The following is a 25,855-nucleotide window of genomic DNA, read 5'->3' as shown; positions in this document are numbered from 1 at the left end:
TTGATGTTGGCTCTTTGTTTGAATCTTTTGCCTGCCGGTTGTGGCGTTGCTCCAGACCCGGTTTTGGGCGTCGGGTTCCTCATGCCTTGGTCCACCATGGGTGATGTGTGTTGTGCTCGCTACACTGTCAGAAATAGGGGTACAATAGGAGTCCATTTCTGTCCCCCAAGGGCTCATTATTGGACCTCAGAGTAACTATAAGTAACTATTTAGGGTCAAAAAGTTACATATATGTTCCTAAGTGCAGGGATCGAAACGGGCGGTCGCCCACTCGCCAATGCGAGTTGGAAAGGGTACGGGCGACTAGTGACATGTACTCGACCGAGTGGGTGACTGGCTCGCCACGCTATATATATCAAACTACTCACTGCCTCGATGGTTTCTATCAACGATTCTCGCCCATTTTAAGCAGAACTTGGTCTATTTTACCGTTTTTTACGATAATTTCAATAGATTTTGAGAGACATTTGTCAAGTTGGCATAGACGCGGGCGCTGCCATATTGTTTACGTGCGCAGTATACACCGCTACATGCAGCATGGCTGCGCGAAGTTTCGTTTCTTCCCGTTCATTTCCGTTGCTGCCCGTGAAGACAAATGTAACTTGAACCGCTATTGGTCAGATAGATTAGACCCCTGCGAAGTTTAAAAGTCCTTGGCTTGACTTTTTTGACAGCTATCAAAACAAACGGATATCGCTCAACAAGTATGTGGCCCTTATTTCTGTTTCTTTTAAATACTTGGTAACAAAGCCACCATTTTGTTTTTCTCTACTCACAGTATATAAGCTGATATCCTAGTATTAGAGTAGCCAATTAGAGCATGCGATTGCTCAGCCTGCAGGTGATGAGAGGGAGCATGTGGCAGGAGACGTAGAGCCCCAGGAGAGACAGAATGAGGAGGTGGAAGATGAAGATGACGAGGAGGCGCAGCATGATGTGGTGTATGACCCGATAGATGATGATGATGATCTGGATGAGGGTTTCGAAGATTGTGATGATAATGAGATGACTGAGGAAGAAGTTTATAGACAGTTGAAATTGATCACTCATGTATAATATGGTTATATTATATGAATAAATATATAAAATCGGCTTGAAATTTGTAATTATAAATACGGACCAGTGCTACTCCATTCGGACCAGTACCTCCGAGAGGCATGGACCAGTGCTCCCAAATTCCCGTTTCGATCCCTGTAATGCCGCTTTTCCACTACCAACGCGGCTGAGTCGGGCTGAGCCGTGCCGTGCTGAGTTGGGCTGAGTTGAGCTGAGTGGGGCTGTTGGAGTTGCATTTCGACTACAACCGCGCTGAACCGTGCTGGCTGGAAGTGGGTGGACACATTGGGTGGAGTTAGCGAAAGTGGGTGGACGTCACGTGATGTCGTTAGGCGGCGCAAACAGTGACATCAGTGATCTTTTAAGCAGTAGTCTCACGACCCGGATAGTAAACAATAAACATGGAGTCATTAGTGTTGCTGGTCTTGGTGCTGTGGCTTGTTGTCACCGACAACGCCAACAGATACTGGCAAGAGCGTATAGATGAGGCGAGGCGCATAAGGCTTCAGAAATTCTCGTAATTCGTAATTCTTCTTCCGGGTTTACGGTGTTTACAGATCCCAGCGTGCTCGCGGGGCGTGTGTGGGCGTGTGAGGACACTCCTCCTCACCAATCAGTGCACAGGGGAGTGTCTCCTCACGCCCCTAGCCCCACTCGGCTCGGTTTGGCTCGCTTCAGCCCCACTCCAAAACCGTGCGAGTTTTGGGGGCTGAGCAGGGCTGAAGCGAGCTGAGTCGCGCCGCTCTGAGGTAGTCGAAATGCGAGCCGTGTCGGGCTGAAGTGAGCTGAAAAAGGGTAGTGGAAAAGGGCCATAAGTGGTATATAAAGGGTACAGATAAGTACCTTAGAGGGTACTGCCCTAGTGACAAGCCATTGTACCCTCAAAGGTACAATAACATACTTTAATTTCTGAGAGTGTATGGACTGCAGTGAGCTCGTTGTTCTCTTTAACGTTGGAGTTGCCCAGCGCTCTGTGTGGCGGTGCTCTGTGCTCGCTTTCGGGATCCACGGCGCGGTGTTCCGAGCGCTGTTGCCTGGTGGCAGTGTGGGATTGTGGCCAGCTACACCACTGGAGTAACATCCTGACCTCTTTTGGTGGACTTTTTGTTTTTGTAACTGTAAATCAGCCTTGGGTGTGAGGAAAGCTGCTATACAAGTTAAACTTATTATTAACATGGATCATTTTCTTGCAAATCTACCCACATATGTTGATATTCCAGATGTTTCTGTTGTAATTCTGGCTTTTACATTTTCTGTAGTTCCTAAATCTGTAAAAATGTACACTTGTAGCTGCTAATGTACTGTATAATGCTAAGCTAGCAGCGATAAGCATCCATGACTTCATAGAAACGTAAGCATTGTAGTATCCAAAATAAAACCCCAAATGCCGAACGTTTGGTCCGGTTTAAGCTAAATGAATGGATTTGTGGTAATTTGTACATTTTGTTTGTTTTTGTTTGTTTGTTTTTCACCAAACTATTTCTTTAAGAAGAGCAGCATAAGCGTTATCAAACCTATTCATGTCTTTTCTGAATGTTGTTGCTGTCGGTTGTGTTGCAGAAAGCAGATGACCGCGAGAAGAGACAGGAAGCACATCGCTTCCATTTTGATGCCATGTGAGGAGCCAGAGTGCATCGTGGTACAAAAAGAAGGTCCATCATAAGCATTCATCACACTGGAGAGTTTATTTATTAATTTATTTGATGTTTTTCTCACTAGATATGATTTTTTTTTCCCCTGTTTCTGTTGAATGTGTTATTGAATGTATGAGATCTTGGGAAAGTGTGGCTGTTATTCCTCACTTGTGATTATAATTTTTTTCCTTACATTTGTATATCATGGAGGTTTACTTGAATGTTATAGCATTACAGTATGTTCTTGCAGCTGAAACAAACAGGGAGTATTAATTTTCGTAAAAAGCAAAGGAATGCTTCAGTGCCATTTTATTTGTCCTTGTGGCATAAAGTGTTGTGTTAAATGTATTTCTTTCTCTGACATTACAAAAGGGAAAATTGTGTCTCTTGGGTAAAAGAACCCCAGGACCAGTTAAGGGAGATTAGTCTTTATTTCTGGTGCGTGTTTTTATGTGCTTTAACGGAATAGCTGCACCAGTCATATTTATCTGGCTTGATCTTCAATGTCTGTGAATAAAACTGAAAATCTTTCCTGTAAAAATCGGTGAGGTACACATACAGAAAAATACAGATATGTTCATGCAGTTTGTACTTTTTTGGCTCCTGTAAGATTGTTCTTTTGCTCCTTTGGCAAACGGTCTTTAATCAACTAAAATATGTTTGGTGATTTGAAGTTTGCTTCTTTAGTTTTGCACTGTAGCTAACCAGGATAAGCGTCCTTACAACCACCCTTTGTACGTGAATAGTTTAATAAAATAGCAGATTTTATAAAGCTCCATATTATTAAAAAAATAAATATGCAAATCAAATTGGAAATGCATCATTTGAAACACTTAAAACATATTATTGTGCAAGTAGCTGTAATGTGAAAGCTGTGATACGAAACTTAAGCCTATAAGGAAAGAAGTTTCCATTTCATAATGAAAATGGCACACTGGGAACGCACACTAGCCATCTGACCCCGTGACCTTTACATCGTTTTCTCCATTATCAAACATGAAAGTAAAAAATATTTAATGCAGAAAGCACCACAATAAGTTCCGCCATTTTGGAGTTGTGCAGATCACATGACAAATTAAAATGCAAAAATTGTGCAGTACAAAACTTACCAATTCATCCAGATTCGAAAGTGTGTGTGTGTGTGTGTGTGTGTGTGTGTTCATGTTCAAGAATGCGGTATTCGTGTCAATAGAAAGGCAATAACTGTTAGATGGGGGTTTTGTTGGGGGTTTTTTCGACCCATATTCCTGTGGACTAGCCCTTAGTACCAAGATGGAAAGTCATTCGACTTCAAGATGGAGCTTGCATTACTTGTTAGCTACAGTCGTCTCAAGGCATCAGTGCAACGTTTAGAAAGCAAACATTGCCGTTAGTAAGATTGTGTACATATCATAAAGTTTTCCTTTAAGAATGTAATTTTTTAAATAATTTTTTTTTTAAATGTTGGTTTCATGCTGACTAGTTAGGCCCAACCAGTCTCGTACATCCTTGCAAGTACATAAATGAGAATATGATGGAATTTTATGCAGAATATTACCCATCATTGATTTTTATTTTTATTTTTTTTGGGGGGAGGGGGTAAGCAGCAATAGAAATTACTAGTCATGAGATATGGATATGATTTTTGAATGAGTGTCTGTGTGAAAATTCCCTGTTAATTGATTATCTATTAACCTAATTGATTGATTGATTGATTAATAATGTCTCATCCCCAAAGTGAACAGTCTTACTTTTAATTCAACTTACACTTTACTGCCTTATTGAATCCCCTGCTGTTTGCTGTGTGGAGGTCATTCCTGACTAACACAACCTTGACATTAACTCTGTTTGTAGTGTTTTTGTGCTTTCTAACTGTATATTATTAATTTTTATACAACATTGGGTTATGGGTGTGAATTAGGTTCACTAATGATGAATTGTTCAGCTTGTGAATGGTTTTCATCATGCTGCATTAGTCAATACTTACAGGTTACTGTTATTGACTCTCATTTGGTGAAATGAATGCTTTTATTTCTGGGGAACATCTATGATAATAGAACTGTCAAGCTGCTATTGGTTTTCAGGACTAAACATTTCGGGTTCTTTCATGGCCAATTCAGAGCAAATTCATATTTGGTTCAATTTCTCAGTGCACATGATTAAAGGAATGAAAAAGCAAAAAGAAAATTGTCCGAGGGTTGTGTTAGGCTGAAAAAATCCTCATAGAGCTCTTTCTTTCATTGGTTAGAAATACAGCAAATTAAAAAAAATCACAGAAAAATCATTGAGTATGGAGAACATAGAAAGTGCACTTAATAAATGATTAGGTGATTTTATAATTCGCTAGTTTAAAACAGTTTGTGTGCCATACCGAACAGTAATTTTCACTTTTTTGTTTGGTCCAAATCCCGAGAGCCTTCAAGCATAGTGCATCTGTGCAGAGCTACAGCTCTGTCCTTTGGATCAGTCTGACCTCACGGCTCAGTTTTGCAGCTCGTACACAAAAAATAACGCTGTGTTCTTGTCTGCCTAATGGACCGCAGCGAGGTTGGGAATACATCGGGATTCCATACATATGGCCTAAACAGCACATATGTGATCCCCTTAAGGAGCTTTCATACATGCAGCGTTTTGTCCATTAAATGGATCCCTGGTGCAAACCCTGAGGCTGTTGCGCTGCAGAAATCCTGTGTGCTGTGGATACCAATGAGCAAAACAAGAAAAATAAATAATGGACATGATATGCAAAATGTTTTAAACTTGTATATATTATCTAGCAGTTTATTGCACTTTGACGGCACTGTGCATTTATCACTAATGAATAAAAGAGTTTCAGGAGGATATTTTCATATACACACTGTCAGAAATGGGGGTACAGTAGGAGTCCATTTCTATCCCCCAAGGTACAGTCTGCACTAATGTACCCCCTAGGGCTCATTATTGGACTTCAAGGTAACCATGTGTACCGTTTAGGGTGTAAAAAAAAAAGGTACATACATCTTCCCAAGCAGTAGACAAAGGGTACAAACAAATAAGTACCTTGGGGCAGTACCCGCTAGTGACAAGCTGTTGTACACCTAAAGGTACAATAATGCATTTTGTTTTCTGAGTGCGCAGTGTGAAATCGACCCAAACCATGTAGCAAATGAACAAAAAATGATCAATTTTGGCGATGATTCAGAATCCCAAACAGATTACAGAGTATGAAAGTGTCCTTTGTTCTGAAAGTGGTCTGAGGCAGCGTTAATGGTGTAACTGAAAGCAGCTTCTTGTGGCTACAAGAGACTCTGGGTTTTTTTCTGTCTTTAGGTGTACGATATTCATAACACATTTGTCTAAACTAAACTGTGTTGTAATAAAATAATTTCAACTGGATTAACGTTAAAATAGAGAGTCAGTAAATGTATGTGGATTCATCACTGGAAAATAAACATGACCAAACATTCACTGTCCTGACACTGGCTCTTATAAACTGGTTATCTATTTATCAAGTTTGCTTTACTTCAAGGACAACAGACTTCAGATTTATCATCATTCCAAATTAGATTGAAAGAGGTGTACCTGTTTTTGATCTTTATATAACTGACCGCATTTTCTCCAGGAATCTTTCCAGAAAGGACGGGCACTGATCCAAACTGATGACAATAAATTATTCAGAGAATATTTCTGCTCCTGTTATTTTGCTTTTAAATCAGAACTGAAGTCTGTGAAAGGGACGGTGAAAGGAGGACTGTCGCACCAGCTGTTGGGTCATTCTGAAGTGAACTGCTGGAAAAACAAGCACTTTGTAGTGACCAGAGTTGCTCCTCAAATTTTTGTCATGTTTATACTCTGAAAGAAAAAACGGTGGCAGTAAATTAAATTCCTCCAGTAAGCATGAACAAAGGTCAAGTCATACATGTCAACCTATACGGAATGTCCGTATTTTATACGGATTTGATTCAATAAACGTAGTATACGTAGTATAACAAATAAAGTTATACGGATTCTTTAAAAAAACTTCAATATTTATTTAGACCTATAATCAATTCCTACGATGATAAAAGAGCGCATAACATTTACAAACGTACTGTACACCACAGAAAGCACAGACAGCCAGTAAAGAGTCTTATGAAATCGCGCGTTATCTTGTGGTAGCGAGACTTCGTTCCACTTCTGATCATGTGCACACCACATTGCGAGAATCCCGGCAACCGGGAAGTAACATTTTGTTTGAAACGCGTATTTCCACCTGAGCGACTTTCACTAGCGACTGAAAAGATTCTGAATGGGCACTCCGGCAAGATCAACACAGACGCTTGCTGTGACGTGCAGCCTCGTGAGGTATTGGTGCAGAGCGCTAAAAAAGCTGCCATGGAGTACAATTCAGAACATTAGAGTGGCACTTTGTGTTTTTGTCAAACATTGGAGCTTTGTATTCATTCTGAAGGTTTATTGTTATTAATATTGAATAAAAAGTAACTTGGATATATCATTGTTAATTATCATTCAAATTTTAGGTAAATTATTTTAATTTGCATCTTATACGGATTTTATAAGGGAAATACGGATTTTGGAGGTTGGTTATACAGGTTTGATTGACCAAAGGTTGACATGTATGGGTCAAGTTCAAGTACAAAACACATTAAAGCACAGTGGTACCATGGGTAGTGTTCTTGCTTCACTGTTTTGGGGTCTCTGATTCAGTCCTGAACTCCGATTACTTTCTTTATGGAGTTTCCTGTTCTCTTGTGTCCATGTGAGTTTCCTCCAGATTCTCTGGTTTGCTCCCACCCTCCAAAAACAAGCAAGTACGAGGGTACTTCAGAAAGTTTTCAGCCTCACCCTGAAACAAGGGGCATAACTCCCATTTTGGGGCTTAATATCACTGTCCACAAAAACTCAAATGAAAGAAGCAATCAAGGAAAAAAGGAGAGGAAAGAAAGCTTCGAGCTGGCGTGCTGTTGCTCCAGGACAACACGCCCATCCACACAGTACAGGTGGCAGAGGCAGAAGCAGCCAAATGTGGCTTTGAACTGTTGTCCCATCCACCTTACTCACCCAGCCTGGCACTATCTGACGTCTGTTTCCCAAACTGAAATCCAACTCGCGTGGTCGCTGTTTTCAGAGTAATGATGAAGTCATCCATGGTGTCGATGAGGATCTGGAGGCTCAACATGTGACCACCTTCCATGAAGGGATCGCGAAGCTTGAACGTCGGTGGACCAAGTGCATTGAAGTTAAAGGAGACTATGTTGAAAACGAACACAAGCAAAAGCTTTCTCCTGTGGCGTTTTCTGGGTGAGGCTGAGAACTTTTTGAAGTACTCTCATAGTTGATGGATTGGTGATGCTAAATTTCCCCCTGATGTGACTGAGACTGTTCTTTATTAGGTTTCTTTGTGATGGTCTATCAGATTTATTTCTTGTTCACATGAATTCTAATAAAGCTCTTAACATTTGGGATACACCTTGTCATGAAATGTGAAAAAATTAATTCTAGCGAGTGCATTTGAACAGGAAAATAAACAAATTCTGCTTCAAACCAAACATACAAGACCAGAGAAGAATAAATGTCTCATCTCATTATCTGTAGCCGCTTTATCCTGTTCTACAGGGTCGCAGGCAAGCTGGAGCCTATCCCAGCTGACTACGGGCGAAAGGCGGGGTACACCCTGGACAAGTCGCCAGGTCATCACAGGGCTGACACATAGACACAGACAACCATTCACACTCACATTCACACCTACGCTCAATTTAGAGTCACCAGTTAACCTAACCTGCATGTCTTTGGACTGTGGGGGAAACCGGAGCACCCGGAGGAAACCCACGCGGACACGGGGAGAACATGCAAACTCCGCACAGAAAGGCCCTCGCTGGCCACGGGGCTCGAACCCGGACCTTCTTGCTGTGAGGCGACAGCGCTAACCACTACACCACCGTGCCGCCCAAGAATAAATGTACTATTAAAAAAATGCTTACCATGAATATTTGTGTAGACAGTTAATCTTGTATATCTTCTCCCCTTTCTGTCACCATTGTAATTTTATAATCATGAACCCTAGCTTGTATATGATGAACACAAATTAAAGTGACACAGGTCGATGTGCTGGTTTAGGAATCATTTCATCCCCTCCCCTTTCTGAACTGTTTGAGCCGATACCCATCCCCATAACTGATATGCATCATCTTGTGTCAATACATTTTATTTCCTAATGCGGGGCGTCCTAACCACGTGTTAGTCTGTTTACAAACCGCTCGCTCAGCAGCCAGTTGGGAAAAGTCACGTGAGGTCACGCGCAGGTCAGAGGTCACGACCGCAGAGCCACAGCAAACATGGCGGATCGCCCAGACCGAACGAAGACTCCTAAATCGAGACAAATTGAAATATTTAGAAAAATATTTTTATCAAAATAAAAATTGAGAATTGAAATATTCCAAATCTAAATGCACCTGTGAGCTTGAAGGCTCTCGAGCGCTCGCTTCTGTGTCGGAGGCCACCGGTTCTGCTATGTTTGTTGCGACCTCGCTCATTATAATATTATACTATTCAAAAAAAGTAAGGGATATTGGATTTACAAGTAGAATGAAATGCAGATCATGAGGTCAGGAAGGAAACAAATGACAGAAAAACATTAAGGAAACATTTGTCAATTTATTCGAAACCCTGTGTACAGTCAGTAAAGGACAGATTCTCCAGAATAAGGGTCAACACAAACACAGGGTCACACAGCAAATTTCCACCATTTTGAAACCGAGTCAGTAGCGGGTGAAACCCCCTCGGCGTGGCATACTCCTAACGAGACGTCCCAGGTCATTCTGGGGAATGTTATTCCATTCCTGTTGCAATGCTGCAGCAAGTTCTTGGACATTGGCAGGAAGTTGTTGACGTTGGCGTAGCCGCTGTCCAAGCATGTCCCAGACATGCTCGATGGGGGAAAGGTCCGGACTGAGTGCTGGCCATGGTAATCTGGTGATATTCTGCTGCTGGAGGTAATCTGTAACGATCCTGGCCCTATGACATCTGGCATTGTCATCTTGGAAAATGAAACGGCGGCCATAACGACGTGCAAACGGCACAACATGGGGTGCCAAGATGTTGTCCCGGTAGTACTGCCCTGTGACACGTCCAGCAACAACATGCAAGTCTGTTCTGCCGGCAGCAGTGATGCCTCCCCACACCATTACAGAGCCACCCCCATACGGATCATGTCTAATGACGTTAACGTCATGGAAACGTTCGTTACGTCGGCGCCAAACCCTCCTGCATCTGTCCAGGAAGTCCACAGTGAACCTCGACTCATCTGAGAACATTATGTGGTTCCATCGGCGATTATCCCAGCATTGATGATGACGACACCATTGGAGTCTGGCCCTAATGTGACAATCCCTCAAACAGGGAATGACACGAGGACGTCGGGCGTGTAAGTGAAATCTGTGCAGTCGATTCCTGATGGTCTGGCCACTCACTACCAAGCCAGTATCCCTTCGAAGTTGAGACCTTATCTGATTTGCTGTTACCATACGATTTCTCAAGGCAATAGTGCGGATGAATCTGTCCTGAGCCTGAGTTGTTGCCCTTGGTCGACCGGATCGTGGTCTATCCTGAACAGACCCTGTAGCACGATGTCTGGACCATAATTTGCTGATGACAGACTGGGAAACATTCAATGCTCTTGCCACAACGACCTGTCTTGTGCCAACCTGTAGCATGCCAAGGGCACGTAACCTCTCATCCTGTGTTAGACAGCGCATGGTCTCTGTTTAATTAACGACTTCAACCACTGATAATCTGATGCCTTCTCTTCAAAATCTTCCTTTGGAGTGGCTCTAACCTTCCAATTCAGAGTCATGCAAATTTGTGGCACGACCCCCTTGATCATCAGTAGCATCCCGTGCTGATCATGAGAGTGTCATTGATGTGTTTGGGTGATGAATTTCTTTGGAAATGCTTCCTCAGTAAGGAACTATACAACATGCTTTCGTATCCCTTTGTATATGTGAAAATTTGGGTCTCAAAATAAAATATCCCCTACTTTTTTTGAATAGTATATAATGAAGATCAACTTTGGCTGTGGGCAGCATGGTGGTGTAGTGGTTAGCACTGTTGCCTCACAGCAAGAAGGTCTGGGTTCGAGCCCCGTGGCCGGCGAGGGCCTTTCTGTGCGGAGTTTGCATGTTCTCCCCGTGTCCGCGTGGGTTTCCTCCGGGTGCTCCGGTTTCCCCCACAGTCCAAAGACATGCAGGTTAGGTTAACTGGTGACTCTAAATTGAGCGTAGGTGTGAATGTGAGTGTGAATGGTTGTCTGTGTCTATGTGTCAGCCCTGTGATGACCTGGCGACTTGTCCAGGGTGAACCCCGCCTTTCGCCCGTAGTCAGCTGGGATAGGCTCCAGCTCGCCTGCGACCCTGTAGAACAGGATAAAGTGACTAGAGATAATGAGATGAGATGAGAACTTTGGCCGTTTCCGTACCCGAGTGTAAACAGCGCTGTGTTTTCCAGCTCATTCTCCTTCACAGGCACGAGGCAGCAGGCAATACAGTGTGATTCAAGTACCAAGGAGTTATTCTAGCTCCACAGAGTACTATTCATGTTTTTAATACATCGACCTGTATCACTTTAAATGTATTTTAAATAATATTAAGCTCATGTTTACATCATGCTTACAATTCAGATTGTATTTAGGTAGGTTTAAATAACTAATATAACATCAAATAGATGTTAATAAGAACCTTTATATACCTTTGACCCATTTTTTTTTTTAAAGCTCTTATGCTGGTGTTGCCAGGAGGCCTGACTGTAAATTCTGTTATAGTCGTAGGGTGTGGTTTATTGTCTAGGTAACCCCAACAACCTACTGTATGTTATCTGAATTGATAAAGTAGAGCACCGTTGTAGTGGAGTGACTGGTATTGAATTTGAAATGTGTTGTTATTTTTATTATCAAATTAATCTGTGGTGAGTCAGCTGTTCAAAAAAAAAAAGTTCCTAAATTGGCAGAAAATAAGGGAGATTTCTGACCAGCCAATAACAGAATGTGGTTGAATATAAATAAGGGGTTCTCCAGGAAGAGAACTGTGAGGGTTTATGACAAACATGGCTACTGTTATAACAGCAAATTAGTGGAGACATTTCAGAGCCATCTGATGGTTTGTGTTTAAAGCAGTTCCTCCCTCCAGCGGCTGCACTGTTCTTTTACTTCTGAAAAGCCAAATGGGTAATACGTATGGCAAAATTATTCTTCAAAAAAATATCTAAATGTGCCTCCTGTCCTGTTCCTCACATCATCTGGCCCAGTTTTCAGGTAATACATGGAATATATGGATAAAAACCTATGGAACCCGGTACAGCCCAAACATTTATTTTACAGACACTGTACCCGCGCCCACTTTTCACCCCAGTTTAGCCATCTGTAATTCCCGCCCATCAGTCAACTCTCCCGTCATATAACATCTACCAACCAAGGATGGTAAAGGATAAACACGTGCTTCCTCTGATACACATGAAACCAGCCAACCACATCTTTTCAAACTGCTGCATCACATCACAGCGTAACGCATTCTGAGGAAAGTGCTATCCGCCCTCTTCTGTATACATGAGCTCACAGATGCACACAATTGACTAGTGTCACTGTGATTCTCGGAGGAGAGAGAATATTCTCTGTCTACCCGGAGACCACAGCCAATTTTGTGCCCTTGGCTCCTGGTCACAGGTACTGTGGCATTGATGGGCTTCGACCTAATAATCTCCTGTTGATAGGGTGAAAGTTATTCTGCTGCCCCACTCAGTAGGCAAACCTGGGTTTGTTTGTTTGTTTGTTTGTTTGTTTGTTTGTTTGTTTGTTTGTTTTTAATCATTGAATAGTGCTAAATTCTAAATTTTGCTCCAAATTAATGTATAATTGCCCAACATTTCATGCAGCAAAAGAGTTTACCATTTCACTGCTCCAGGGTTCAGGGTTCCTCTGGGTGCTGTGGTTTCCCACAACATACTGGTAGGTGTTTTAGCTACATACTAAATTGCTTCTAGATGTGTGTGGCGGTGTGTGATGATCTGGTGCCTTATCCAGGGTGAACAGTGATCTCAGTACTCCAGACACACCACAACCCTGACCAGGATAATGTGCTTACTGAAGACAAATACATTAATAGTTTGAGCTTGGAGGATGAGAAGTGTGTGATAATGTTTGCATTTAAAAAGGAACAAATTTAATGTACTTTTTTTTTCCAGTAGTAAAATTTTCTCTCCCCTACCAATCTGCCAGAGCATCATCCTGACATTTTACTCCTGCATCTGTTCCTCCTTCTTCTTTATATAATATCTGCATATCATATGAATACTTGATACTTCATATGAGTTATCATATGAGAACTCCAGCTTCACTGGAAGATTAGCAAAGAAGCTAACTGTACTAGCTACATGCACTCACCAGAGGCGCTAATGTCTCTATACACATTTAATTAAAAGTAGGGATAAGATGAAACAACATTTATGTTTTACTTTTGTGCATCAAACAGTAAATTGCAGATAATTGCAGATAAGAGCTAAAGCTGTGAGCAGGGAACTGAAGAAACATTGAACCACGTACGCCATAGAATTTGTCTGAGAAATCATTTGAGACAATTGTTTGGATTTGTTGATTTACTGCAGAATATCTTCTTTGCATAGAAATAAGGAAACTTTGATTCAACTGTCACTCGTCATGCTGTTGATTTGTCACTTGCTACTGTTTCTGAAATTGTGGCTCCATGTTGCGCGCACACACACAGAAGTTAAATGATAATCTGTCACTTTATTGCTTGTTAAGGCCAAAAGTATACTTCCACGTACATGGTCCACACATGGTACAAATTTTGTCATCAGCACATTCTGGGCCCGCATGCTCAGTATCGCACATGCGCAGTCAATGCATACAGGTTCACGCAGACAAAATTTGTTTCCAGTCTGCACTAACATGTTTACCAATTACTATTGAGCAATGTCGGCACAATGCTTTTGTCTTATCCACTTGTCCATCGTTGTATTTCACCAGGAAACCGAAGTGTTCCCAAACAGGAGATCTTAACCCTCTGGGGTCTGAGGGTATTTTCTGGCACACTAATGATTTTGGTATGCTCTGATTTTGTTGTCAATTTCAACAAATCTAAGCAGTATTTTCAAAATCATATGACTTTTGTGTATTCAGCACAAGTTCAGCGACAATAATATCTCTGTAGTCTGTATGTCATGATTGTACTTAAAAAAAAAAACCAGATAAATGTTGTAAAAAGCAGTTTTAGAACTGTGTTGGAATGTGTGAAAAAAACATGACCTTACCCATTCTGTCGAACTGTTTTGGTCACTTGAGGTGATTCTGTTCATTCTTAGGACTGTATCAAGCACGAAAACTTAAATCTGCTCCATTGATTTGGACAATTAACTGGCCATCAAAAAAATGTATGTCCTATTGTTTTGGGATAAAGGGTTGGCAGTGGGAGGGGTATTCAATGAGAAGGGTAAAAATTTCCATTCCATTCAATGAGAAAAGGGAAACCCTCTCCCACTGCTAACTCTTAATCCCATCAGGTCAAGTCCCAATGGGTAAGGTCATGTTTTTTCACACATTCCAACACAGTTCTAAAACTGCTTTTTACAACATCTTCATTTATCTGGTATTTGACTTTATTTTGGTATTTGACTCTATTCAGTGTGTCTTGAAATTAACTCTTGTACTATTTTACTCAGTTCAGAGCCACAACCAACTCTGTTACTCTGTTACACAATTTTGCTCCCACTCTGACTCCAAATTTTACTCTCTAAACTTAAAATTGAGCAACATTAACTATTTTTGAGGAAAATACTTTTAACTCTGGAAAAATTGCTCAGTCATTTTTCCTGTGTTTGCACTACAGTGCTCACATATCAACCGATCTGCTCATCAGAAATAGAAGAAATATTTACACTTACTCTAGTTGATCTTTGGCTGGATCGAGTCGAAGTAAAAAATTAATTAATTAATTAAAAAAGGCAACGTTCATAATCAGTGTTGCAGTTCTCAAGATTTAATTGAATCGCCGTCCTGAATCATCTGAAGCGCATAAAATCCGCATGCTATCTCGCAACATGTTTTACCTCCAAATACCCTAAACTGACAGATTTTATCCTGTTTACGGTGGGCGTTCCCACCACAAAAGAGAAACCAATTGAAACTGAAAGAGTGAAAGCGATTATCATGCTGTTACCACATGAATAGTCTTTTATGAATGCATAAGTGTGCACTCAGAGCTCTGACTCTGGTGTGACTGAGTAAGGTGACAAGTTTTATGTTTAATCTAATCTAGGTAATTTAAAAACTATAATATTATTTGGCAGTGGGCACATAGGAAAGTATAAAGTTTATGTCAATATGTTTATCATGCTTGTATGATGAAAAACTCGCGTAGAAATTTATCTAAATACAAGACTGACTCATTCTAAACCTGCCGAGCTCCGCCGGCGAAGCTCTCGACCCCAGAGGGTTAATGATGAGGGCAGGTCTTCAAGCTCTGGCTTGTCGTTCACATTACCCACGACGTTCACTAGCTTGGTTGTGCATATAGTGTGCTTGGAGACTTAACAAATGTACAATCCGATGCTTAATATGTTTGTATGGGAACTCTGATTTGAAGTATGTTCTGCACACAAAAAAAGCCTTGTGTTAATTACTGTTAAATGTTGCATTCGGTACCGAAACGGTATGGTACGAATACGTGTACTGTTACACCCCAATGCTCATCAGTGTCAGTTTAGTGTATCCCAGGAACATTTCAGATGTTTTGACCAATCAAAGTGGTAAGGTTCTTATCGAGTGGGATTTCTGAAATGATAAAATGACGCCAGTTTTTTGTGAAAGCAGTGTCTCATGGACCCAAACTGAATTCGCTTCTCTCTGTCTGCGGTTTCCTCACCCTTCAGTTCCAAATTTACTAAGAGCAAAACTCTATTGGTATCCATTGTTCTGAGTATTTTTTCATTGTTGTACAATGTGATACCTGCTTTACTGTCCATGTCAGATCACTGATACCCCTTTTCCACCAAATCAGTTCCAGGGCTGGTTCGGGGCCAGTGCTGGTTCACAACTCGTTCAACTTGCGAGCCAGCTGAGAACCAGTTTGCTTTTCCATAGCTCACGGTGCTAAGGGAAGCCACGTCATTACGTCGTTGTATACGTCAGTTATGTCGTTGTATACATCAGTTACGTCGCTACGTTTGCATAAACCTTGGCGCGAATATCGAAGCAAAAACAACACAGAAGAAGCAGCAGCAACAACAACAATAATAATAATGGATGACTTCGCATTTGTACAGCTGCTGCTTCTCATCGCTTAAAAATGGCGATCTTTCGTGGTCTTATTGTTGTTGGTCTTAACAACTCCGCCCCCCGCCGCCCCCGCTGACGCAAGCGGTTCTTTCCTCTGGCCCAGCAGAGAGTTGGTGCTAGCCTGGAATCGGTTTTTCTGGCCCCAGAGCCAGTTCTTTGTCAGTGGAAACAGAAAACCCGGTTCCAAACTAAGCACTGGCCCCGAACCAGCCCTGGAACTGCTTTGGTGGAAAAGGGGCATGAGCATCTGCATTCTCCGGATTCATGGATCCTTTGGCTTTCCACATCGCCCAGCATCTTCCAGTCCATTTCCATAGGCGGAGACTCCAGCTCAGTGTGTGTGTGTGTGAGATGTCTTTGGTCTGTGGTATCAGGGAGCTTTAAAGGGCTGCATGCCTACAAGCAGCTGCTCATTCAAGCCGAACAGTGTTAGTGTCCCTGCAGCTCGGTGTTAGGGCTGGACCTTGTGTTTGGAAATTTCACAAGCACATTTCTAAATGGGATTAACAGCGCTGTCTTGCACAACAAAGGACTCGTTTTTTGCATCTGGAATATCATCTGAGGTGCCTTGTGTCATCTTTGGAAGAGATGGAATTAACCAGGTCGCAGAAAAGTTGGGATTTTTGAGACAGTTTGCACTATAATGCATTGGATTGCATTACAAAGGATGGAAAGATAAAAATAATAATAACAAAGCTTAAAAAAGCTACAAAGGAAACAACCAGGAAAAAAACCAGCTTATAACAGGGAGAGGAAATGCACAGAGGTGAGTTTCCTTCCGAGCATCCTACATGTGCATGAGAGAGAAATCCGCATCCCAATGCAAGGCTGTGCGTTTTTATCATTTACACTCGATTTCTTTACAAATCCTGTCTGCATATATCCAATAGCAGCCAATTTCTCTGTCTAACAAGTTGCTAATGATTATGGATCAAGAGTCGCCACCTACAGGTGCAGCATATCGATGAATAAACAATGCCTTTGCTGATAAATGTATTGTAGGATGTGTTTGTGTTAAAGCAGACAGAGATGTTTCATTTCTTTTTCTCAAGTCTGCTGCCTGTGCAGTGAAGAAAAGCACTAGTGCGTCAAACTATCCATGTTTAGCACTTAAAATAATAGAGATAATATAATATGAATGGGGAAAAAAGGCTAATTATGTCATGATATTGAGGTATAGATTGCAGGTAGGGTTAAAGATGATGCGTTGCATGTTACATGTCTGGGTTTATTATTATTATTATTATTATTATTATTATTATTATTATTATTATTATTATTATATCTGAATCCGACTCAAGATCATCTCTGGTAGCATGCATTTCTTTTCTAGTTTCTGAAAAGATTATGAACAGCAGCAGACTCTGCACAGCTGGATTACTGGTTATTTCTTTAGGAATGATGTTTTGCGCGAGCGCACGGATGGCTCAGCGCCTGGGCTGCATGTGCGACATTCTGGTGTTTTTCAGGTGGTGTTTACTGAGAGATGGTATTTTAGATGGCATGTCTTGTGGTGTAAAGTGGTTCTGAATGATCTTCAGTGCTGTGCTGTTCGCGCTCGGTCGGGTCGGGTCGGGTCGGGTCGGGTCGTGCCCTTTGTGCAGCGCCTCGTGTAACTTCGCCGCGCGCCACATCACCAGGAGCGCGTGCTGAAGTGACAGCTTCCGCTGCCTCGTGCGCGCACTTTGCCGTTAACTCCCCCTCCCGGGATCACATGCGGGGTAACTCCCCCTCCCGGGATCGCACGCCGGTTAACTCCCCCTCCCGGGATCGCACGCCGGTTAACTCCCCCTCCCGGGATCGCACGCCGGGTAACTCACCCTCCCGGGATCGCACGCCGGGTAACTCACCCTCCCGGGATCACATGCGGGGTAACTCACCCTCCCGGGATCGCACGCCGGTTAACTCCCCCTCCCGGGATCGCACGCCGGTTAACTCCCCCTCCCGGGATCGCACGCCGGGTAACTCACCCTCCCGGGATCGCACGCCGGGTAACTCACCCTCCCGGGATCACATGCGGGGTAACTCACCCTCCCGGGATCGCACGCCGGTTAACTCCCCCTCCCGGGATCGCACGCCGGTTAACTCCCCCTCCCGGGATCGCACGCCGGGTAACTCACCCTCCCGGGATCGCACGCCGGGTAACTCACCCTCCCGGGATCACATGCGGGGTAACTCACCCTCCCGGGATCGCACGCCGGTTAACTCCCCCTCCCGGGATCGCACGCCGGTTAACTCCCCCTCCCGGGATCGCACGCCGGGTAACTCACCCTCCCGGGATCGCACGCGGGGTAACTCTCCCTCCCGGGATCGCACGCGGGGTAACCCACCCTCCCTCCCGGGATCGCACGCCGGGTAACCCACCCTCCCTCCCGGGATCGCACGCCGGGTAACCCACCCTCCCTCCCGGGATCGCACGCCGGGTAACTCACCCTCCCGGGATCGCACGCCGGGTAACCCACCCTCCCGGGATCGCACGCCGGGTAACTCACCCTCCCGGGATCGCACGCCGGGTAACTCACCCTCCCGGGATCGCACGCCGGGTAACTCTCCCTCCCGGGATCGCACGCGGGGTAACCCACCCTCCCGGGATCGCACGCCGGGTAACCCTCCCTCCCGGGATCGCACGCCGGGTAACCCTCCCTCCCGGGATCGCACGCGGGGTAACCCACCCTCCCTCCCGGGATCGCACGCCGGGTAACTCTCCCTCCCGGGATCGCACGCCGGGTAACTCACCCTCCCGGGATCGCACGCCGGTTAACTCACCCTCCCGGGATCGCACGCCGGGTAACTCACCCTCCCGGGATCGCACGCGGGGTAACCCACCCTCCCTCCCGGGATCGCACGCGGGGTAACCCACCCTCCCTCCCGGGATCGCACGCCGGGTAACCCTCCCTCCCTCCCGGGATCGCACGCGGGGTAACCCACCCTCCCTCCCGGGATCGCACGCCAGGTAACTCTCCCTCCCGGGATCGCACGCCGGGTAACTCACCCTCCCGGGATCGCATCCCGGGTTACATTTCACAGCCTCACCTCCCATTTGCTCTTTTTTTAATTTGCTCTCCATAAGCATCAACACACACACACACACACACACACACACACACACACACACACAGGGTGGCCAGGCAAGAGAAATAAGCTTTATTGACCCTAAAGCAGGGGTGTCAAACCTGATCCATAAAGGGCCGTGTGGCTGCAGGTTTTCATTCCAGCCATGCAGCAGCACACCTGACTTGGCTCATTCAATCAACTGAACTGTCTTCACACAGTCAAATACTTGCAGCCACACCCACCCTTGATTAAAGGGTGGGTGTGTCAGTTGATTGAATAAGCCAAATCAGGGTGCTGCTGCACGGCTGGAATGAAAACCTGCAGCCACATGGCCCTTTATGGATCAGGTTTGACACCCCTGCCCTAAAGGAACTCTCCACCATGGAACACATTCAGTCTGTTTAGATGTGAATATGTCTGATGTGTTTAGTGATGCTGGTGTTAATCTTGTTGTCTAGTGCTGTATTCTTGTTATTCGTCTGAGAAGTTAGCAGTCGTGTGTCGTGATGACGTCACAGGGTGCACAGCACAGCACAGTGACAATGAGAAAAGAAATTTCACTCTTCACAGACATGATACATTTTTCTCTCAGCTCAGAGAAACAGAACAGCACCTGCTTCTTGTCCTTCTCACCTCTTTCCAGCAAAATTCAACATCATATTAATGAGAAATCTTCTTCTTTTGGCTGCTCCCAATTAGGGGTCGCCACAGCGGATCTTTCATCACCGTTGCTCCCTGTCTTCCGCATCCTTCTCTACCACACCTGCCACTTTCATGTCCTCTCTCACCACATCCATGTATCTCTTCGTTTTCGTGTGCCTGGCAGCTCCATCCTCAGCATTCTCCTTCCAACATGCTCTGCATCTCTTCTCAGGATGTGCCCGTACCATCTCAGTCTCATCTCTCTTAGCTTCATTCCCAAGCTCTCCACATGTGCTGTCCCTCTGATGTGCTCGTTCCTTATCCTGTCCAACTTCCCATCGCAAACCTTAACATCCTCAACTCCGCCACCTCCGACTTTGCCTCCTGTCTCTTCGTTAAGGGTACGGTCTCCAATCCATACATCACAGCTGGTCTCACTACTGTCTTATACATCTTACCTTTCACTTCTGCTGGGACTTTCCGATCACAGATGACTCCCGAAATCCTTCTCCAACTGCTCCACCCTGCCTGCACTCTCTTTCTCACCTCACTATCGCAGCCCCCATTTTCCTTCACAGTTGACCCCAGGCACTTGAATTCATCATATTAATGAGAAATACAGTACAGCATCAAAATAATGGAATAATAGAGGAAACCAGTAGCATGGTGGTGCAGTGTCGCCTCACAGTAAGAAGGTTCCAGGTTTGAACCTCATGGCCGGTGTCTGTATGGGTTTCCTCAGGGTGCTCCGGTTTCCTCCTACAGTTCAAAGACATGCGCATTAGGTAAAATACGCAGCCACTGGGGTTATACAAGCCAGTGCATACTTAGTGCCAGTCCCAAGCTTGGATAGATTGGGGAGGGTTGTGTCAGGAAGGGCATCCGGTGTAAAAACTATGCCAGATCAAATATGCAGAACAGATACGCTGTAGCGACCCCAAACAGGAACAGCTGAAAGAAGAATCATTTGATGCCCAGTTAAAGTCCCAGTGCCACTAGGCTCGTATGATGTTGTGCAGAGGTACAGCTTGGCTAGTTAGCAGTTGAGCAAGATCGGGCTGATTAGCGTGAAAGTTGAAGCTTTGGAAGCTCATCTCATCTCATTATCTCTAGCCGCTTTATCCTTCTACAGGGTCGCAGGCAAGCTGGAGCCTATCCCAGCTGACTACGGGCGAAAGGCGGGGTACACCCTGGACAAGTCGCCAGGTCATCACAGGGCTGACGCATAGACACAGACAACCATTCGCACTCACATTCACACCTACGCTCAATTTAGAGTCACCAGTTAACCTAACCTGCATGTCTTTGGACTGTGGGGGAAACCGGAGCACCCGGAGGAAACCCACGCGGACACGGGGAGAACATGCAAACTCCACACAGAAAGGCCCTCGCCAGCCACGGGGCTCGAACCCAGGACCTTCTTGCTGTGAGGTGACAGCACTAACCACTACACCACCGTGCCGCCCGCTTTGGAAGCTAATAATAATAATTTATTCTTAAAAGTCATTACATAAAACCTCAATGCTCAGAGATGTCAACAAGCAAAGGTGACCGGCGGTTTTCTCCACCTACACAGACAGTCTGTGCCGGCTACTCGAGCCCAGAAAAAATAAAAACTTGCCTTTCAGTGTTCAAGCAATTTATATAATCTCCACTACCTATAATTTGCTCAAATCCAATTATTTCACCACAAAATTGTCTTCGATTCAGCTCATGACCATATTTGTTGATTGATTCTCACGCTCTGATTGGTTGAGCCGGACCATGTGACCATGCTGTAGCGTATGTAGTTATGTTACAGAGCCAGGCAGCGTACTACAGAGGGTAACTGAGAAAGCCAAGCATGCACACATCTGGAGGGAAATTTCATACATGTTTTGCAAGTATTTTACAGGGAAATGGGTCGTAATTTATTAGCTGAGAATGCACCAGAAGGCATGTAAATTTAAAAATTTTCCGGGGGGGACATGCCCCCAGACCCCCCAGCATTAGCCCATTAGCATTATCCGCCTACTATTTTTTTTTTTTATCCAGCTACTTCAGATTTTCTGGAGACCCCTGATGCTCTTACAATGTAAGCAGAATACTTAGAATGATCACATGTTAAGAGCCTGGCACCATAATGTCAGGCTCATAACACAGCAAATTGAATAGTGATATTTTATATTACTATTTTTTTAAAAATTCACAAAGAAAAGTAATTTATGCAAATATCAGAAAAGAATGCCTTAAGTTTTCCTGTAAAAGTGTCAATGGATGGAGCGTTTCTTATAGATAGTGGCATATATAAGCTGATGTATTTGAGAAGAGTGTTTAGATGAGGAGATGGGAAAGCTGGACAGAGTAAAGGGCTAAAGTGCCACTGCATCGCTCTCTTTAGATAGAGATGAAAAGAGAGCTGAATCTCATTGCACCACTATCAGCAGGTAGATGAACAGCTTTATGGGGAGGAAAATGTTAACCAAAGTGAAAATCGAATAACATGATTAATTTATTACAGAACAAATCTATTGCACTAATAAAAAAAACAAACAATAAAAAAAGCACGTATTGATTATAAATATTGATACATACTGTAAGCTGTTTCGGGTGGATTTTTTTTTCCCTTGAAGCCACCAAATCTCTGAATGGTCTATTACGCTTGTGCAACTTATACTGACTTAAATGAATAATATTAAGCTTATATTAGATGATATAAAGCATCATTATAATGGCGTAGGTTTTTCTTTTCTGATAGAGTCCCCTCAGGAGCAAAAAGCAAGTGTGAAGCTAAAACAGTGATGCAGTTATGGGATTGTTTGTTCTGCACAAAAGATTTTCTACAAATGCAGATTTGTCTAATAAATATGTCCCTTTTTGCTAACCCATATCTAGAAGCCTGGACCTGGACTAGTTTATCACCACATTCCTGCTCCATGGCAGACAAATTATTTAATCAATACAGGAAAACCACTTCACATTTAGCATCAGTCACTGGACTCACTCTTACACTCTCAGAAAAAAAAAAAGAGTACTAAACCATATTTTTCCTTGTTGCTGAGGTGGTACTCGTATCTATATCCCTGGAAACATGTATACCTAGGGATGCACATGCCGAGGTACATAAACAGACCTTAATTTTAAAGATACACAACGTGCACCTTTCAAGGTAAAAGGGAGAGATGATGTGTTATGACACTGGACATAATTTAGTCAGTACAGGAAATCTACTGGACTTACCCGCCTGCGGTCATGGCACAGGTCAGATGATTGGTGCTTCTGCTTGGCCTTTGATCATCTAGCCAACAGGCCACACCCCCTGACAACAATGACATTGGAGAGGCTGAGAGAAAGAATGCAGGAACCCTGGGATCTTGTGTAGCTGTATGTTGATAAACTGAGCTTAAAAGATAAAGTGTTAAAATCCAATAAATGAAATCAGATAGGCCTTAAACTAAGCTTCATCACCGTTAATGTGAGGAGGAGAGGATACTTTAGCCTTGTCTGCATTTCTGCTCAATTCTCCTAGGATAAAATAGCTCTGTGGAGCTTTTTTTCATTAAAGCGAGACGGCCTTTCGATTTCATAAAATCAGTGAAATTTAGTTCCCTCTGAAATGTGGCCATTGTGATATTTGGTTATTTCTGTAATATCTCACAAAATATCAGGCCATTCTGTGGCTGGGAAGTTATTTCTTTAATTTGAGGGGATTAAAGCAAATAATGTGCTTTCCTGTGTCAAGCAGACAGAGGAAGTCCGTGTGTGTGCGCATGCGCAGGTTTCCCTTTGAGCGTGCACTGACAGTTCCATCATTCTGTCGCTAAACGAACAGCTGATCACACCGAGTGCTCGCTGAGCGCCCATATTTATTAGTTTGGTCCTGCGTTTCCTTTCCTTCGTATATAACATAACGTCTTTTCTTCTCACTTTCTTTCCGTTACTGTAGTCGGTCTTTCACGTTTCATTCGCACACTCACGTCCTCCATTTTTCTCTCCTGTTTCAAATCTGTATCCCACAATGCCTTGCGTGAACGGGGAAAGCCCACCACGTGATGCATGACGTAGTATCTTGAATTGGGTCATGGGGAAGCAGGAAAAAATAGCGGAGAATTTAGGGCCACATGGCTCTAAATTAATTAATTGTTCTATTTAAAAAAAAAACTAATAAAACTGGAAGTCTGTGATTCGAATTCAGTAGCTTTCGGTCACTAAACAAAAATAATTGGGTGTCGGGGAAAATTCTTTTTATGAACTAAACTTGAAAAAAATCTGGTCTACCTTTAATTAATGATCATTCGCTGAAGGTAAAGTGAATATCAGTGAATAAATAATAAGCGAGATGAAGTCGGTGTTATTATTCACAGATATTCACTGAGCTTGAGGTGGAGAATTGTTTTTGTATAAATGTACAGGTGATTATTTAAAAAAAAAATAAAATCGTATTCAAAAAATACTAATTTATTTCAAACGTTAAAAGTGACATGCAAATGTAATACCGGTGCGGCACAGACTTGTGTCACTTATCTACGCCGAGTCACATAAAATACTTTGTTTTGAAATTGATCAAATGAATCCCAATCCCACCTTACCTTTGCATAGTTTTAGACCAAACTTTGGAGCATCTTTAGTGCTTTGAGGAACAGCATTTTCTTTCATCATTTCTAATTCTTTCTCACTTAGGTTGACAAAACGATCGGCCGCCATTTTGCCGAGTCGCTCGAGGTGATTATCAAGAAATAGGCCAAATTTCTCGACGAATCAGTGCACGTGACTTCCTGTAATCACCTGCGTATTTATACTAAATGCAATGATTTCAATGTTGAGTTGGGAAAAACTGATAAAATCCTATTGTATAAGAAGTAATTGATTATATTTATAACATCATATGTATTATTATTATTATTATTATTATTATTATTATTATTTAATATCTAACTTTTTCAAAGAGACGAGTGTTTACCTCCAAAGTATTATAGAGAAAAGAAAAACAATTTTATCACTTATAAATAAAGAAAAGCAACTTTATTTATCGTATACTTAAGCACAGTGAAATTCCTTTGTGCATTTAACCCATCTGATGCAGTGAACACACACACACACACGCACAGTGAGCACACACACATACCCAGAGCAGTGGGCAGCCATGCTACAGCATCCAGGGAGCAGTTGGGTGGTTAGGTGCCTTGTTCATGGCCACCCCACGTTAGCCTAACCGCATGTCTTTGGACTGTGGGGGAAACCGGAGCACCCGGAGGAAACCCACGCAGACACGGGGAGAACATGCAAACTCCACACAGAAAGGCCCTTGCCGGCTGCTGGGCTCGAACCTGGACCTTCTTGTTGTGACGCGACAGTGCTAACCACTACACCAATGGGCCCAATGGGCGAAAAAATGGGTGTTCCTTTGGACATGATCCATAGATTCACTATCTATGATAAAATCATTATTGCTGTGTTTAAAGGTAAGTTTATTATCACACAAGGTCTGTTTTGTGATGTTTACAAAAGGAGAAATCATGCACAATTTGTGAAGAAGTCTATTTCCAAAGTAATGCCTGAATATTTAGATAATTACGACAATATGCATGAGGCTGTCCCATTGTATTGGGTCAGAGTGTGATGGACTGCTGGGTCAGGGACTGGAGGATGAGAAAGGTGTTGTAGAAACAGTTGTTTTCTCCAGTTTCATTACAGTTGAAGTAAACACACACAGGTGTGTCTCTGTAGAGATCCTTTCCATGTTGCCAAATACTTATAATAACATTATGAGCCTCTCGGTGGCCAAAGCAAGAGCATTACTTTGATGAGGATGTTTGCCCTGTAGGATTACTTTGTATAGCCGGTTTGTGGTTGCCAGTTATAGCGTTCTAACTCAATACTGGAACATTTTCAGTCATTTTCGACCCTAGTACAAACTTGGACCCCAAAAAGATGGGAAAATGCCACTTTGGTTAAAAAAAATCCCAGAGTTTCTCTTTAATATTTAAATATTAATCCAGTTTACATTTTGCAGATTGCACCTTTAAGGCAACTTTCGACATTTCCATTTTTACATGATTTCGTGATTATGTTAAAATGCCCTCACTGTTTTCTCTGTATTCTTACATCAGTTTAAAATTGTAATGGCAATTATTACAGTCTTTTTATTATAAACTTTTGAAACAATGCAGGAACAGGGAACACCCTTATACAT

General features: G+C 43.2%; 1 protein-coding gene across 1 annotated transcript in view; it reads left to right on the top strand.

Moving 5' to 3' along the window:
- The window catches only part of itfg1 (integrin alpha FG-GAP repeat containing 1), a 288,511-nt gene extending 282,386 nt beyond the window's left edge, over positions 1–6,125 (top strand). Inside the window, exon 18 of the mRNA XM_060911643.1 lies at positions 2,617–6,125. Coding sequence (XP_060767626.1) covers positions 2,617–2,676 — 60 coding nt within the window. The 3' untranslated portion in view covers positions 2,677–6,125. The remainder of the gene's footprint in view (positions 1–2,616) is intronic.
- The last annotated feature ends 19,730 nt before the right edge of the window (positions 6,126–25,855 follow it).

Source organism: Neoarius graeffei, chromosome 27 (assembly GCF_027579695.1).
Source record: "Neoarius graeffei isolate fNeoGra1 chromosome 27, fNeoGra1.pri, whole genome shotgun sequence".
NCBI classification, from domain to species: Eukaryota; Metazoa; Chordata; class Actinopteri; order Siluriformes; family Ariidae; genus Neoarius; species Neoarius graeffei.
Note: the sequence above shows the minus strand (reverse complement) of the source record. Positions and strands in the feature narration are given on the sequence as shown.